Genomic DNA, 17,071 nt, shown 5'->3' with positions numbered 1-17,071 from the left:
TACTTGTATTATATATATAAATATATATATATATATACTTGAATTATATATAGATATATATATTTATGTATTTTTAATAATAAATATTGATATTTAAGTGGGTGCTACTATTCAACATCTTTCAGGCACAGAGCGTTGTCGTGGAAGTATTGTTTTTGTCAATATTTCTTCTTGCAAGCAAAACAGAGATAGAGAGAGAGAGAGAGGACAGGGTCACAGGGGGGATGGGGATGGTGGCAAATCTGTTAATATCATGAAAAAGAACTCTCTGCTTTTAGATTTCCATTACCCTTTTCTCTCTTCCTCTCTATTACCTTAAAAGTTTTCTTTTTTTGGTTCCCTTTTTCACTTCTTTATTGCTGATTTTTAAGCTTCAGATTACTTAACTTGTTAATAGCTAATTATTTCTAGGAAAATTTGGTAAAGGGGTAATCATTTTCTGTTGATTTAGATTGGAAAGTTTCTTCCTTTTTCTGCGAGAAGCAGGAGGTGTGTATGTTCTCTGTTTTCTTTTTTTAATATAGAGTTCGACTGTTTTAAGGTTCTGGTTTGCTTCTTCTTTTTTTTTTTTTTTTTTTGGCAATAAAGCTTATGTTTTGGTTGATTATCCTCCGTGGGTAATAAGAATCAAGGTAGAATAGGTGAAGAAGTAAGAGATATTTTGCAGAGGAGTGTTTTAAAGAAAGCATATTGAATTGTGTGAGATTCTGGCTGATGGGTATCTTAGATCTTCAAATCTAGCATGGGATCCTCTCCTTTAAAGCTCGAAAGAACTTGGTTGTGTTGTAGATCTTCCAATTCTTGGATTAGGTACATACGTATATCTAAACATATTCCGCTTGTTTGGGGTTTGAGAGATTAGTGTTTTACATTGATGGATTGAACTAGTACTTGTTTTGGCTGCAATGTTAAGAGCTATAGCTCTTGTATTATTGGTGTTTCAGCTTGTTGTCTCAGTTTCTGGCAATGATTGCACATGTGATGATGAAGGCTTTTGGAGTATACATCGCATTTTATACTGCCAAAGAGTGAGTGATGCACTTATTGCTGTAGCCTATTTTTCAATCCCCCTTGAGATTCTTTTCTTTGTTAGCTGCTCAAATTTTCCATTCAAATGGGTGCTTCTTCAGTTTGTAGCATTTATAGTCCTTTGTGGATTAACACATTTGCTCAATATATGGACTTACTATGGCCCCCATTCATTCCAGTTAATGCTATCCCTCACCATTGCCAAATTTCTCACAGCCCTTGTTTCATGTGCAACTGCCATAACTCTTTTGACTTTGATACCTCTCCTTCTTAAGTGGAAGGTAAGAGAGCTGTTCTTGAAGCAAAATGTGTTGGAATTGGGCCAAGAGGTAGGAATGATGAAGAAGCAGAAGGAAACGAGTTTGCACGTTAGGATGTTAACGCGGCAAATCAGGAAGTCACTTGATAAACATAACATATTGTACACCACTCTGGTTGAGCTTTCTAAGACACTAGATTTGCAGAATTGTGCAGTGTGGATGCCAAGTGAGAATATGATGGAGATGAACCTCACTCATGAGTTGAAGCCAAGTTCTTCTAAGAGTTTTCGGTTTTCTATCAAAATTAATGATCCTGATGTGTTGGAGATAAGAGAAAGCAGGGGGGTGAGGATTCTGAGACCAGATTCAGCCCTTGGGATTGCAAGTGGGGGTGGGGGTGGGTCTGATGAGTCAGGTGCTGTGGCAGCAATTCGAATGCCAATGCTCCAGGCTTCTAACTTCAAAGGAGGGACACCAGAGTTTGTTGATACTTGTTATGCTATACTGGTCTTGGTTCTTCCTGGTGCAAATTCTAGGGTCTGGAGTTATCATGAATTGGAAATCGTGGAAGTGGTTGCTGACCAGGTAGCTGTGGCTTTATCGCATGCCGCGGTTCTTGAAGAATCTCAGCTGATGAGAGAAAAACTGAGTGAGCAAAACCATGCTTTGCAGCAAGCAAAAAAGAATGCGATGATGGCAAGCCAGGCTAGGAACTCCTTTCAAAAGGTGATGAGTCATGGAATGAGGAGGCCTATGCATTCTATTTTAGGCCTGCTTTCAATGTTTCAAGATGAGAACATTAGTGGTGATCAAAAGATCATTGTTGACACACTGGTAAAGACCAGCAGTGTGCTGTCGGCATTGATAAATGATGGAATGGATATTTCAGTGAAAAATAATGGAAAGTTCGCAATGGAGATAAGAAGCTTTCGGCTGCATTCTATGATCAAGGAGGCTTCTTGCCTTGCTAAATGCTTATGTGTATATAGAGGCTTCGGTTTTGAAATTGATGTTCAAAGCACTTTGCCTGATCAAGTGATAGGTGATGAGACGAGGGCATTTCAATTGATTTTGCATATGGTTGGATATCTCTTGGATGCCTATCAGAAAGGAACTTTGCTCTTTCGGGTAGTCTTAGAGAGTGGTAGTGAAGAAAAAATTGACAGAACATTAGGAATGTGGAGATCATCTTTGCCAGATAACTATGTTTGCGTAAAGTTTGAATTTGAGATCATGGAGAGAAATTCTGTGTCAGAAGATTCAATCATAAATCAACATTCCTCTGCCAGGAGGCACAGGAGCAATCAAATTGAGGAGGGACTTAGCTTTGGCATGTGCAAAAAGCTTGTGCAGGTGAGCTCTCCCAGTGTTTTGTCTGTATATATATATATATGTATATTTGCTTGTATTTTCTGTTGCTTTCTAGTTGTTGCTAGCAAATCGGATTTTTTATCATCCACTTTATTATTGTGTCTACATTATAACATTTCTGTTGTTAGCATCTCAACTGGGAGCATAATTAGGAGATAGAACTTTCTCTTCCATGAACTGTCCTGCCATAGATTGCGACATGTTAAGGTGTTTTATTCTGATTTTTTTCACAATGGGTTTTTGGTTGACTTACTACTGCTTGATGGTGTAAACATAAAATCTTTAATACATCTCTGTGAGGTTTCCTTCCTATTGTCAATCCAGCAGATAAGGGTAGACTGCTATGCTTCGTAAAAGCTAGGAATTTTATCAGGGTTGTAAGGGTCCTTAACTAATTTAAGGATTTCATCCATTTGTTAAATTGCTGGTTAGATTTTTGGCACTTTTTTTATGAGAGATTTGAAGATCTTTATCGATATTGAAAATTTTATATAGTCTAGTAACTTCTATCATAATATCAGTAACCCTTATGTTTCTTGCAACAAATATATTGAATATAAGACAATAGAAAAGTATAACAAAACCTTACCCATGACTTTTAATAGTCTTTCATTTAATATCATACTCTTCTTTTCTTTAAAGATCTGCTCTTTTGCTCTAAGACACCATCCAAACCTTTCCTTTTCCGCAATGTTGATTTGTGACGATCTTATAAATGCAAAAAGAGTGTATTATGATGTACATCTGGTTTAATGTTAATGGGTCTACTAGACTTCGATCTGTTAAAAATTCGCCTGATTGTTTCTGCAGATGATGCATGGTAATATCTGGGTATCCTCAAACTCCATTGGTGTAGCTCAAAGCATTGCACTTGTTCTCAGGTTTCGGATCCAACCATCCTTTGAAAGAGCCATATTTGCTTCTGGGAGTTCCTTGGAGCAACCAAGATCGTACTCCAAATTTAGAGGCATTCGAGCTATACTAGCTGATGATGATGATGTAAACAGGACTGTTACAAAAAAACTGCTAGAGAAGCTAGGGTGCGTAGTAACTGCTGTTTCATCTGGATTTGAATGCCTTAGTGCTTTGAGCAATGCGGAAAATACTTTCAGAATTGTGATATTGGATCTTCAAATGCCGGAAATGGACGGATTTGAAGTGGCAATGAGAATTCGGAAGTTCCATAGTCACACCTGGCCGGTGATCATAGCCCTCACAGCCAGTGCAGAGGATCATATATGGGAGAGATGCCTGCATATTGGCATGAATGGAGTGATTCGGAAACCTGTTCTCTTACAAACAATGGCAGATGAACTTCGGAGAGTTCTGCAACAGGCAGGTGGAGTGTGAGGCTGAAGTCATGAAAATGATCTGGCATTGATTCTATTAAAAGCCTTTTTGGGTTTCATTCTGAGATCCAAGATTTGAAGAAAGTAGCAAATTCACACTCCAATTTCTCATGTGATTTCCTAAACAAATGATGCTAACCATGATCATGTTGAATCTAAGAGTTTCATGTAATGGGTTACATCATTTTATCAGGCTACTTGTTTATTGGAGAAAGCATGGTATCAGCTACCATGGGTTAATATAATGTAATATTCACAGAACACAAAATTGATATTGTAATTCAGGTCTTTGAAACCAGAAGAACAGAATAAGAAATTCCCCTTATTTTGCTTGGTATCCTTTTCGGAGAGCATTTTGAGATTTTAATCATGCATGATATATTGCAGAAGAGCAAATATAAAAAATATGAAAAGAGAAATATATATCCACATATAAAAGAGTTTGATCTAAAGTATGAAAAAGCTGCTTTCAATTACTATGCAAATCTAATCCTAATTAACTCAAAAAATTGAAAAATTCTTTTGTGCCAACAGTTTGACCTTATATTGCTTGGAATGATTTTTCAAATTCAAAATGGAATTGAAAAAAAATCATCTTGATCAAATTCAAGTGGGATGAAAAGAATTTTGTAATCTCATTATAAAAATAAAATTTCTCTCTTTTTTTTTTCTGTCTGATAACCAAACAAATTCCAATATTCTTTTTCTATTTGTTTTATCTTCCGACCCACCTTAACCAGAAAAAGCCGCATAAGAGAAACAGAAAGATACGATGGAAGTATCAGCACAAGAGTACCACTCAAGCGACTTTCGATGGGAAGACTTGAAGAATCGAATAGAAAGCGATCCCTCTCTCCACTACCATATTCTCCCTTTTCAGTCTTCACAACACCATCAACTCAAACCAGAAGCGCGTCAGAAAAAAGTGCAAGATCTTCTTACAGAAGATTCAGAAGCATGGCAGACGTTTCACACTCGCCATTCGTCGGGAAAATTCTTCAAGGTCTCATCTTCATATACATATACATAAGTATTTCGTATTCATATAAGGTGTATAATTCAAGACTCAAAAGTAAATTTTTACTTCTTTAATGCTGATATGCTTGTGGGTTGGTCGTTGAAGGCTGTGATTCTAGGAAAGTAATTGTTAGTTATTGGGGATTCTTACTGGAGAGTGGATAAACAATATGAATGATGATAGAATTGATTCCAGAATGTATATAAATGGTCAGTGAAGCTGGAACTAAAGTTTAAAAATTTGCATCTTGGTTTATGGCAAAATTAAGAGTAAGGTGCAACTGAGCATGATTACGATTTTTGGGGAAATATTTGATGTTCAAATTAGTATATAGTTTATGTATAACCAGTATGATAAGGCTGTCAAATTGGTGTTGAGATAACTTAAAATTGATATGAATTAAACTCAAATTTTTATCATCTCTTTGGGAGGTTGAATAGATGATAGAGACAATCAATCCCTTTTAGAAGTTTTGATTGGGACCTGAATGCATTTGTTTACCGAGCTATATATTGCTTTTTGATTTCAGCCTTTTAAGTTTAGGACTTTTGGGTGGATTTAATATGTTTGCATAGCATTCTGAATCTTAAGGATATACTGAATATGCCAACCTGTTTCATTTCTTTTGTTATGCATTCTTTAAGTCACAATCCATGGATGCAGGAGAGAAGGTATTTATTGAAAGAATTCCCAGAACTGGTTGCTTGTGGAGAATACCCGAAGCTTTTGGAGGTTGGATGTGGTAATGGGAGTTCTGTGCTTCCTATACTTCGGTAACTGCAAGCTCTTAGATTTTTTTTTTTTTGTTATGGTTCTCTTTTTATAAGTTTAGTTGATTTCATCAATATTTTTTAACTATGAATGATGATGCTTGTTATTAGGTTATGGGTTGACTAAGACTGAAATCTTGAATCAAGTGTCCTGCTTCCTTTGCTGATTTTCTCCCTTTATGACTTATAATGATGTGTGATTTAGGACTAGTTAGAAATCCTATGATCTCATAGAGATAGGTAACCTAAAGTTTTTTGTAGATATTATGTGCTCATGATTTATTAAATGCAAGATGTTACATGTATTGGAAAGCAACAGGTAGGCTTTCCTGGATATTACCCTTATCCCTTTATGGGTTGGATTATCGGAATTTGGGGAAGCTTATTGGCGCTTTAGTTTCTGACTTTTTGTGTATGCCAACCCTTTTGTGAAATATATTGTGTATACCAACCCTTAGTGATATTTCTTTTTCTTTCCTCCTAAAAAAGGAGATCTCTCAATTTGTTGTTACATATTTGCTGATTGAAGACTTCCCATGACATGCCTGGCCAGTCCCATTCTAGCTTGAGGAACTAAAATCAGGCATCCCCTTCAAGGTGGAATGAGGAGAGCCCGACTTTCTTGTCCTTAGATGTCTGTTGATGTTTATAAATTGGCTCATGTGGTTGAGTCAACTAAGAAGGTCTGCAGTACCATCAAAATGAGAAAAATCTAGTTCAAAGTACTTCAAAATGTACCTTGACCATCTGATCTCTTTTTTCCCCAATCTTGCCTTCTACTTACACTGAAGAACACTCCATTCTGGTGCCAGTGATCTCTACTGTTTAGTACCGGAGAGTTTCTTGGTAAGGACTCTAGCTTTTTGGTGAGCTACCTTTGTTTTTCCTCCAGGTGCTGCATGATCCCACTTTCTTTAGGCAACCCTTGTTCCTATCATCCTGGTATATATGTCGGAAGCTCGTGAACTGCTATCTAAAAGGTTCTAAGTCACCCATGTTCTCTTGCTTTGCCACTAATTTGATACAGTCCCATATTTATGATTGGGTTGTGGGTCAACTAAGGCTGATTTCTCCCCTTTATAAACTATGATGAAGTTTGGTTTAGAGCTTGTTAGGGACGGCCTTACAATCTCCTAGACAGTACACTAAAAATATACTAGCTAATGTTAGTAATTCTTTATTTGCTAATGAAGGTAAACTATGATGAATTTCTAATGATCATGGAACACACTCTTGCATTATAGTGGGAACAAGAATATGGTGATATATGCTTGCGACTGTAGCACTGAGGCTCTTGAGAGGACTGAAGAGTCCATTCGTGCAGCTCACTTGATTTCAGATTGTTTCCGCACATTTTGTTGTGATTTTTCCACAACTGGATTCCCAAAGTGGTTGGCATGCAATCCTTGTCAAGAAACGTCTTCACGAAAGCAGCAGAGTTGCTTTTCAGGTTGTTAACTGTTTCAACTTCCTTCTCTTCTCTGTTATTTGTTATGGACAATGATTAGCCTTGTATAAAATTACATATTAAATTTCCAATAGTTTCAAATTTCAGATGTTGAGGAGAATGGGAGAATGCTTTCACATGATAATTTTTCATTGAAAGAAAGCAGTTGTTGCGTTGGCGGGGTGGATTTTATCACTTTGGTACGCATCTTTCTTGTGCTAAAATCAGTTAATAGATGAAGGAACCATGCAATTTTATCTTAAAATATGGAAAAATGATATATCTGCATGTTCCTTTTGTTCTAGTTACTATACCGATGTTTGATTGTGCATAGAAGCATGTGATCCTAAATTTATATTCTTGTTTGAATACTAACATCTGAGAGAATGGAAACTCAAGTTTTTTGGGCAACAACCTTGATGTCTAACCAGCTTGATATTCAAAATCCAAGAAGCATGTAGTCACATGTGTTATAATGGTGGATCTGATAGGATAGAAGTTCCACAAAGAAGTATAAGTTGTATAAAAATTTTAAATCTCTAATTACTAAAGACAAATGATAGGCCAAATGATCTCACTTTCTAATCCACATCCATGGACTAGCTTTGGCTCAATGATTCATTTCTTTGTGGATCCGTTCTTGGGACATCTGTTGATGAATAATAGTGTTTTGTGGGCGACATACAACTTAGTTTATTTCCAAATAAAACAAAATATTCTGGAACGAGCTTTTTGACATTTTGAATAAGGAAAAGGTAACTAATGGAGAAATCAAGTATAAAATTCTCAAGCCACGCTTCATTAATCATGATTTTTCCAATCCAAATAAAGCATTTTGTATGAATTTCTTCAGTGGAAACTGCAACATATAGTGAAGCATTCACTTCTAGAACTTTCTGTTTTCTGGGAAACCTAGTAGAACACTGTAGTATGCTTTTTAGTTCTTTGATCTCCTTGTCTCCAGTATATTTTCCTTCTGTACTCTGGTGAAAGCTTATGCACCATGGAACTATTGACAGTAGAATTTGATCATAAAAGAGATTGGCTTTTCACGTTTGAATAGTTGTAATAGATGTGGCATATGCTTCTTGCATCTCATCAGTCCAGATGGCTTGATAGGAATCCCTAAAGATGCATGCTTTATGATTCTTTGGTTTAAACAATAGTTATGAGAATCTGCATTCCATTCAGTTTTTTTTTTGCTTGTCAAACATGCCATGTAAATGCTTGGTTCTGCTTGTGTTTGCTATGTCAGATATTCACACTCTCAGCTGTACCAGTCCAACAGATGCCGACATCCATCAGAAATTGCTTTTCAGTTTTAAAGCCTGGTGGTCTGGTCTTATTCAGGGATTATGGTACTTGACCAACCAAAGAAACATCTATGGGTCCAAGTTTTTGCTATTTGTTTCAATATATAGAAGTTTTGCATTTCACTTGACAGAGTTCTTGTCTTGATTTTGCACTTTTGGATATAATAAAACTCATCTACCTGAACTACTTACTGATGTTCGAAACTCAGGCCTTTATGATATGACTATGCTTCGATTTAAACCCGACCAAAGACTAGGGTTCAGAGAATATATGCGCTCTGATGGTACGCGATCTTATTTCTTCAGTCTGGATACTGTAAGGGGTCTCTTTGTTGGTGCAGGCTTCACTGAGGTACTAATTTGGATTTATATGCGAACCTATATCTTGATTTCTTTCCTTGCATCTAAGATTATTGAAAGTTGGATATCTATAACTTGGATTTATGCACAAAACCTTTGTTTCTGTGTTATTACATGCTGCAATCCAGCTGTCTCTGAATTTCTTGGAATTGAAAGAATTCTTCTTAGTCTATAGGAAAGAAATTCGAAGGATCTATGTCAGCTTCTTGTTCATTATCGTTTTTGTCTCCTTCAGGTTGAGCTTGAATACTGTTGTGTCAAGTCTTTGAATCGCCGAAATGGTAAGAACATGGAAAGGGTATGGGTTCATGGGAAGTTCCGAAAACCCATTTGAAGTACTACTGTCAATTTGCCATTGAAGTACTGTTGAGGAAGATTTATGTGATTCTCGGTTTCTTACCGGAGATTTTTCTCGACAAGCTCGTATTTTACTGTTACAATATTAAGATGCGGCTTGCCTAACAAAGTCAAGCTTCCAATTATCAGAATGAATTAGAGATTCTTGGTGACTGTTCCTTTCAACATCTTCTTTCTGTATATTTCCTCCAGTGAGATCGAGCTGCACCAGAAAAGAAGTTTCGAGTTTTGCCAGAAGCTAATGGACACTCATTTGATGATTTGTTCTTGCTGTGATCTTTTAAATTATTCCTTGAACATGACATTGTTTATCTGGCTGCATAATCAGAGTATTCATTTCATTTTCCTTCATCATGAAGCTCGTGATGATATGTATTTAGATATAGATGATTGTTCAAAGATGTATATATGATCAAATATGAACAGGACACCAGGGAAAAATCAGCATGTTAACCCAGTCCTGGATATCTTCATCCGTGCCTAGAGATTCAGAAAAGTCATACCCAAAAATCCGGCAGGTCAATATATTCCTAGAGATTCAGCAGGTTACCCTTGTATCCATGTATATACATATACACATATACATGTATGTATATATATATATATACATATATATAATGGGAAGTAGTATAATTGTCGGAGGTAAGCTAAGATACAAGATTAAATGTTCCTTGGCCAAATAATGATGAAGTGCATAAAAATTAAAGGGAAAAAAAAAAGAAAATTAATTTTATGATTCAATGAATATTTATGTTATATAACTGGTATCTCTGGATCCATTGATTGTTATGATTATGATTATGATTATATATATATATATATATATATATATATACATATATATATTTTTTTTAACTTAAAATTTTTATTCCATTACAAATACTTTTTCTTAAAAAAAAAATGACAATAGCATTCAATTTAAATTGGATATAAAATTAACTTGAAATTAATTTAAGTTTAGTGTATTTATATTGTATTTTAATCCATATTTATGAAATTATAATTTAAATAAGACCAACATTAACGTTAAATCACATTCAGATTAGTGATTAATTAATAATGATTATGTTTAGATTTGTGATTAACTAAGCAATATTAAATATTAGATATTGAATATTAAATATTTATCTTAGGCTTTTCCAAAAAAAAAAATAATTAATTAATTAAGGTCAACAAGATTGAATTAAATTAATTCTAATAGGAAAAATTTAATATTTATCTTGGTTTGTCAAATATAATATATGTATACATACATATATATATATATGTATGTATGTATGTATGTATTATATTCTCTTGACATAATAATAACCCACATACCATTCTCTTTAAGGATCTCTCTCATATTATAATTTGTACTTTTTTCAATCCAAATCATTGCACGTATATAATAAGCTATTAATTGAAATTAAAAGCAAAATAGTTACATATACATATATATATATATATATACATACACACACACAAAATATTATATATATAAGAGTTTATAATAAAGAAATATGCTTTAAGATTGAGCTTCACCTATTGAGATATTATGGGATTATGTATATATATGACTAGCTAGGATGTATACATTATAATTAATTCTAATAAACAAATAATTAAAGTCATAGTTTGGGAGAATTTCAAGATGTATATGCACTGTTGAATATTTATATTGATACATATATATATATATAAGCATAAGTACATGTGTGTTCCAATTTACTATAAATATTTTAATATACGTAAATATGTATAATTGCCATAAATACTTTATACATTAAATATGATATAAGTTGAATTCTAAATAGTTAATTAATCTACTGATAAGTGTGTCTTACTTTGTTCAACAAATCAAAATTTTGAATTAATTTTTAAAGTAAGGTCAAGATTTGGGTGTACACACACACACACATATATATGTATGTATGTATGTATGTATGTAAATTAAGTTTATTGGCCATGCTTCACATGGAGGAGAGAAACTCTCAAATTCTTTCTAATGAGAATGGAACATGCATGCATATGTGAGTTTATGTATGTATCTATATCTATATCTATATATATGTATATGTATGTATGTATACATTTAGTAATCATTCATTAGTTAGATAGTTAATATATTTATTTTTTATAAAATTGTATAAATTCGAGATAAATAAAATATTTTTATCTATATTTATTAGAAGATTGTATCATGATTGACATAAGTGTCTCGTTTAATAAATAAGATATGTATATTATATATGTATGAGTATCAATATATATATATATATATATAGACACAGACATCGTTTTCATAAGTAGAATGTGGTGCATTCTCATTAGCGAGTGAAAATTTTGAATTTGCATTCTAAATTTAAAGAATGTGGAACCTTTTGAATGCACGTTAGGTCAAATAGCAACTAATTCGGGCCAACGACAACTCATTGTTCACGAATAAAATAAATTTTTTAAAATAATAAAAAAAAATAATAGTCCTCTAAATCCAATCTCAATAAAGTTGATAAGAACTCACGTCCGTGATCATCCCATCATGTGATTCACACAATTATGACGTCAGCCTAGTAAAATCCAACGGGTTTTAACCTCGTACGTACAAAAAGTTCAATTAACGAATCACACAGTATTTTTTTTTTCTTTTTAAAAAATACATAGGAAAGTGAACATGCTCTCAAATTTCAATTGCTGATGTATGATTCTCCATTATCAATGTTTTATTAAATTAAATTAAATTAAATTATTTAATTAATAATATTTTATTTTATTGTAGACTTTAATTTGAGTGGACCACATTTTCTTTAATGCTGATTGTCCGGATTCTTTTTCAAAGTATTCTAATTTAATCCCACCCTATAGACTTTTAGTGCTTAGTAAGATTATTAAATATTAATTAAAGATTAGTAATTAAATCACTTAATTATCATACACTTACATATATATATATATATATATATATCGTCAAGGCTTAAAAGCATAGATTAAGTGTACATATCTTTCTATATGATATTTGGGTTATGTTATAATTTTAAATAATTAATTGAATTGATACTTCTTTTTCACAATATATATATATGATTTGAATTAATTAATCATAATTAACAAGTTTAGTTGATTAATTAGGGGGAATCGTGTGTATATTATATTGGTTTAAGGGGAGTGGGGAGATGGGATGGGATGGGCTCCCTTGGAAATGGTGCTTTGGCATTAGAATGTTGTATTGCAAGTAACAAGGGGTGATAATAATAAATTAGGGTTCATTAATTAACAATGGCATGTGAATCCATGTGAAGAGGGTCCTTCATGTTGCAGAAACCCTAGGATCCTTTGTGTCAAGAAAAAAAAAAAAAAACCCAATCTTTCTTTAGAGGGATTATTTATATCCTTCATTAGATAAAGATAGCTAGAGCTAAAAGTCATGTATATATATATATATATATATATATGATTATATTGATATATCTAATCTTCATTTTTCTTTACCCATTTTTTTTTACTTAATGTTATAATCTTGTGATTTTTAGTAAACTAAGTAATAAATATATATATATAGTTATGTTAATGTATCTAATCATTTTTCGGAGAGATGGTTGAGTGGTTAATGGCTCGAATCTTGAAAACCAATATAGTTTCAAATAATGAATTATTGAGGGTTCGAATCCCTCTCCATCCTTTTATTTTGTTTGATTAATATGATAAAGAAAAGTAGGTCGGTTAGACAGATAAACGGATCATAAAATTAAAAAAAAAAATATTTTTAATTATGACTCGATTTCTTCAATATGTATGATTGAATGAAATTGATTTATACTTTAAAAGTATTGAATGTTTTGTTTTATTTAAATTATTTTTTTTTCTTTACCCATCTCGGAGTTATTGTTATAGTCTCGTGCTTATTTTCAAACTCTCTCTCTTTTTCTTTACCTAATGTATTCAAAATTTAATTTACTTATATATCTATCTACCTATATATATATTATTAATTATAATTCTAGCAAATTTCAATTTAACATCTTATGGTTTTAAATTTTCTAATTTAAAATTTCATACTTCAAACAGTTTCTTCAACGTCATTTAATATTTAGTTATTTTTTTATAATCATAAGACAGTAACTACAATTTATTCGTAATTTTTACGGATTTCGTTGTTGAAGATTAAAAAATATGAGAGAATTTTATGTTGGATGGCATGTCTTTGTCTCATGTTGCATGTTGTATTTCATGTATAAGCAAGTGTGCATGGTGTTCGCTGAATACAATCCTAGCTATGAAGCTGGTAATGGTGTTCTGAGTTAATTAATTTTTTTTTTGACAAGTGAGTTATTTAATAATATACATCTACATATGTACACATATGTGTATATATATATATACCGGCCGGCCCCCTTTTATTATAGAACATATATATATATATATATATATTTCTAATCATAAAACTCTTGTGCTGACTATAAATGCTTCATGGCAGCAGACAATTGAATAGGGGTTTCTTCTAACATATATATATATATATATATATATTTACACACACACACACATACATGCATACACATACATACCTACATACTTGTCTGTACATGAATCTCCAACTGAATGCATGCAACATGTGGAAAGAACAATTGATTAATGTAAACTGAATTTAAGATTATATATATATATATATATATGAATTAACCAAACATCAGAGTTACCACAGTCTATACTGTAGTAACAATTTGTGTGATAATTATAAGTTACTGGTTATGAATAAAAAGCAGTGAATGATTATTAGTACTGAGAGAAGATCATTAACAATAATTAAAGTGAAATTTTTTTACTATGACTTACTAAAAAGGAGTTATTATAATTTCTATTATGTATTAATTTTTAATTAATACTCCTAAATTTAGTAACTAATAAAGTTGTTATTATTAAACCTATATATATATATATATAATTCAGATATTGATCTCTCCATAAATTATATAAATGTGTGTGTATATATATTATCTATGTATAAGCCATGTCTGCTGATTGTTTTCCCAAGCAAAATGAAAATGTTTGGTCAACAAGATGATCAAGACAGCTATATATATATATAGACACACACACACATATGTTAGTATGTCACAAATCAACAGCACTGCAACTCTGCGAGGCTGCAGGGAGGGAAGAAGAAGACGATGAAATATTAACAAGTGCTAGAAGGGTATAATACATACGCACGCATACATATATATATATATATATGTATGTATACACACACACATAGCTATTATGTATAGTAAATGAAGAATACTTCAAAAGGGAACAAAACACTTTGTAATTATAACCAGCTTAATCATATATATGTTTATAAATACATATCATAAACTAAAGCCAATATCTGCCAACAATTAGTCATTAAATAGTAAGTAAGCTGACAATCAAATTTAAAAGGAAACAGGGATGCAGAGAGAATTTCAGTACACATTTAAGTGTATAATTCCCAGAAAACACACATATAAATATATATTCTGGGAATTAAAAGATCAAAGAAAATTGAGGAAGAAGAACAATTAACTCATGAAAGAGTTATATATTGTTATAATTAAAATATACAACTAAAATAGATCCATAAATTTCTTTTATGATCATCATCTTCCCTCTCTGGTTAATTACTCTTTAGATCCCTTAATTTATGCCTCAATAATTAATTACTACTACATACCATCAACTTTCTCTGAATCAATCTCTCCATCTTCTTCTTCTTCTCCTAAAATGGCGTTCTCCCATGAGCCCAACCATATGCTTCTTGATTAATCTGTCCACCATTTCCCACCAAGTTTGGCGCCAAATTATTATAAACAGGCAACCCTCCACTTTCCCCTATCCCACCTTGGTGATGTCCGCCGCGCCCACCGTCGCTACTTCCACCCATCCCCGGGGGAGAGCCACTTCCACCAACCTGTCCCTGAGCTGCACCCGCACCAGATTCCTCCTCCTCTTCCAAAGGCAATCTCTCATAAGTCGCATTAGAAAAAGTTGCAGCAATCACCATCACCATCCCTGACGCCACCAGTTGTCCGACCACGCTTCCGCCCACAACCTGTCCCTGTCCTCCAGCGAGGTATATAGTCAAACCGGAGCTGGACCCCGGCAGAACTTGCCCAGGCAAAAACGCACCGGTTAAGGACAGAATCTCAAACCTGCCATGTAAAGCCATTACAGCAGAAGGTGTTGCAGAGGGCTGACGGAGAGTGACGTTTGTGACGGCGCCGCTGCCGCTAAGCACGCAGATTCCTCTCTGCCGTCTTCTGGCGAAGTGGGCCAGGGCTTCGGCTACGTCGGAGCCGCTGTTGATCTCCAAAACATGGCTTCGGAGGGCGTTAGGGCTGTCTCTGGTGACGAAAATGGGAGGTTTAGGTTTGTTTTTGGAGCCCGGCGGCCGGCCTCGAGGACGCCGGGTGGCTACATCGATGGCGCCTTCTTTAGGATCGTCACTGTGGTCTCTTTCGTCTTCTTCTTCGTGATGAGCCCCACCGCTGACGCCGCGGGTTTCGTGGTTGTTGGTGGTCATGGATATGCCCAGATCTGGTTTTTTCATCGGAGAAGATGTGGTTGCCGACGTGTCGAGCCCAGGTAGACCCATCTGCCCACCCCACCACCGATTCGCCATGACTTAAAAACAGTAAAAAACTTTGCGTCCCCTGGTGATAATTAATCAACTCTTGTTTAGATCTTTACTATGTTTATCTCTAGCTCGATCACTCAATTTCTCACATGAAGTCTACAAGAGTGGATGCTTAGGGTGAAGAAGAAGAAGCAAGTTATCTAACTCTCTCTCTCTCTCTCTCTCTCTCTCAATATATATATATATATATATAATATTGTAAGATTGATCTGATCAGCTGAGACAATAAAGAGGGAGAAGCTGCAAGAGGCAGTGATCTTTACAAAAGTTGGAAGCTAGCTACCTGCTAGAAAGAGGAAAAGATAAAGAACTGATAAGCAACTGAAATCTCCATAGGACCATATATATATATATTATGTGAAGTGTAAAGAGGGGAGAAGGGAAGGAAGGTATAAGCTATGAAGCAGAGAGAAGAGAGAAGCGTTTTTAAACTAAAAATAAATAAAAATGAAGGGTTAAAGGCAGCATGAATTCTCTTCGAGTGCGTTGGTGGGTTGTGTATGGCTTCTGGTTTATGCGTTCTGATTCAATGGCTTAGGGAGGAGTGATGGTATAACCTTCTTTCTTTCTTTATATAATGTATATATACACACACACACACACACACGTATATATATATATATATATTAAAGTGAAATGAGGAGAGGGTGAATAGAAATTAGGGTTTTATTGGATGGTGGAGGATGTAATAATACGAAGGTGGGGTGCACGTCCTTCTCTCGGATCCGACATATATTACCTGACGACTCTTTTAAGTGCGGATTTTTTTTTTTTTAAAGAAATTTCTTAAAAGTATGAGCTTATCAATTCATTTTGTTCGTTGAAACTTGTATAATCATAATTAAATCCATCTCTAAATTAAATATACACATATTTATAAATAATATTCTTTATATTTTGTGTAATATTCTTAAATATTATAACTTATTACAAAAGCTAAACTTAACATTTAATTTAATATATATATATATAAATATTAACTCGACAACATACTCAGTTTGATCTTAAAATACGATCGATTGTAACTATAAAAATCATATAACTCCTTCTGAAATTTATTGTAGGTTTGGAGGAACGTCAACAAATAAGTTTCTTTACCTTTACTCTCAGAAAAAAAAAAGTCAGTGCGTTATTGATTCGAGAATGGACTCGATTGATCG

At 33.7% G+C, this 17,071-nt stretch overlaps 2 protein-coding genes and 1 pseudogene across 2 annotated transcripts; 2 read left to right on the top strand and 1 right to left on the bottom strand.

Moving 5' to 3' along the window:
* Positions 1–109: 109 nt before the first annotated feature.
* EIN4 (Signal transduction histidine kinase, hybrid-type, ethylene sensor) lies at positions 110–4,346 on the top strand. Its single transcript, XM_022032479.2, has 2 exons — positions 110–2,642; positions 3,471–4,346. Exons 1-2 carry the CDS (start codon positions 906–908, stop codon positions 4,008–4,010), a joined length of 2,277 nt encoding a protein of 758 aa, XP_021888171.1. The 5' UTR covers positions 110–905; the 3' UTR covers positions 4,011–4,346.
* Positions 4,347–4,567: 221 nt separating this feature from the next.
* Positions 4,568–9,625, top strand: LOC110807363 (Methyltransferase family protein). Its single transcript, XM_088222968.1, has 7 exons — positions 4,568–5,012; positions 5,691–5,800; positions 7,042–7,247; positions 7,353–7,444; positions 8,500–8,602; positions 8,767–8,909; positions 9,153–9,625. Exons 1-7 carry the CDS (start codon positions 4,782–4,784, stop codon positions 9,249–9,251), a joined length of 984 nt encoding a protein of 327 aa, XP_088079094.1. The 5' UTR covers positions 4,568–4,781; the 3' UTR covers positions 9,252–9,625.
* A 4,912-nt stretch (positions 9,626–14,537) lies between these two features.
* On the bottom strand, positions 14,538–16,495 carry LOC110824740 (AT-hook motif nuclear-localized protein 20 pseudogene; annotated as a pseudogene).
* Between the last annotated feature and the right edge of the window lie 576 nt (positions 16,496–17,071).

The sequence above is a fragment of the Carica papaya genome, chromosome 6, assembly GCF_054855325.1.
Source record: "Carica papaya isolate Zhongbai chromosome 6, ASM5485532v1, whole genome shotgun sequence".
Classification (NCBI taxonomy): Eukaryota; Viridiplantae; Streptophyta; class Magnoliopsida; order Brassicales; family Caricaceae; genus Carica; species Carica papaya.
Note: the sequence above shows the minus strand (reverse complement) of the source record. Positions and strands in the feature narration are given on the sequence as shown.

Bases quoted from the DNA above. Each gene is read 5' to 3' on its own strand.
- EIN4 (XM_022032479.2), top strand. From the start codon at position 906: ATGTTAAGAGCTATAGCTCTTGTATTATTGGTGTTTCAGCTTGTTGTC. The intron at 2,643-3,470 runs GTGAGCTCTCCC...TTGTTTCTGCAG, and splicing joins TGTGCAAAAAGCTTGTGCAG to ATGATGCATGGTAATATCTG.
- LOC110807363 (XM_088222968.1), top strand. From the start codon at position 4,782: ATGGAAGTATCAGCACAAGAGTACCACTCAAGCGACTTTCGATGGGAA. The intron at 5,013-5,690 runs GTCTCATCTTCA...CCATGGATGCAG, and splicing joins CGTCGGGAAAATTCTTCAAG to GAGAGAAGGTATTTATTGAA. The intron at 8,910-9,152 runs GTACTAATTTGG...TGTCTCCTTCAG, and splicing joins TTGGTGCAGGCTTCACTGAG to GTTGAGCTTGAATACTGTTG.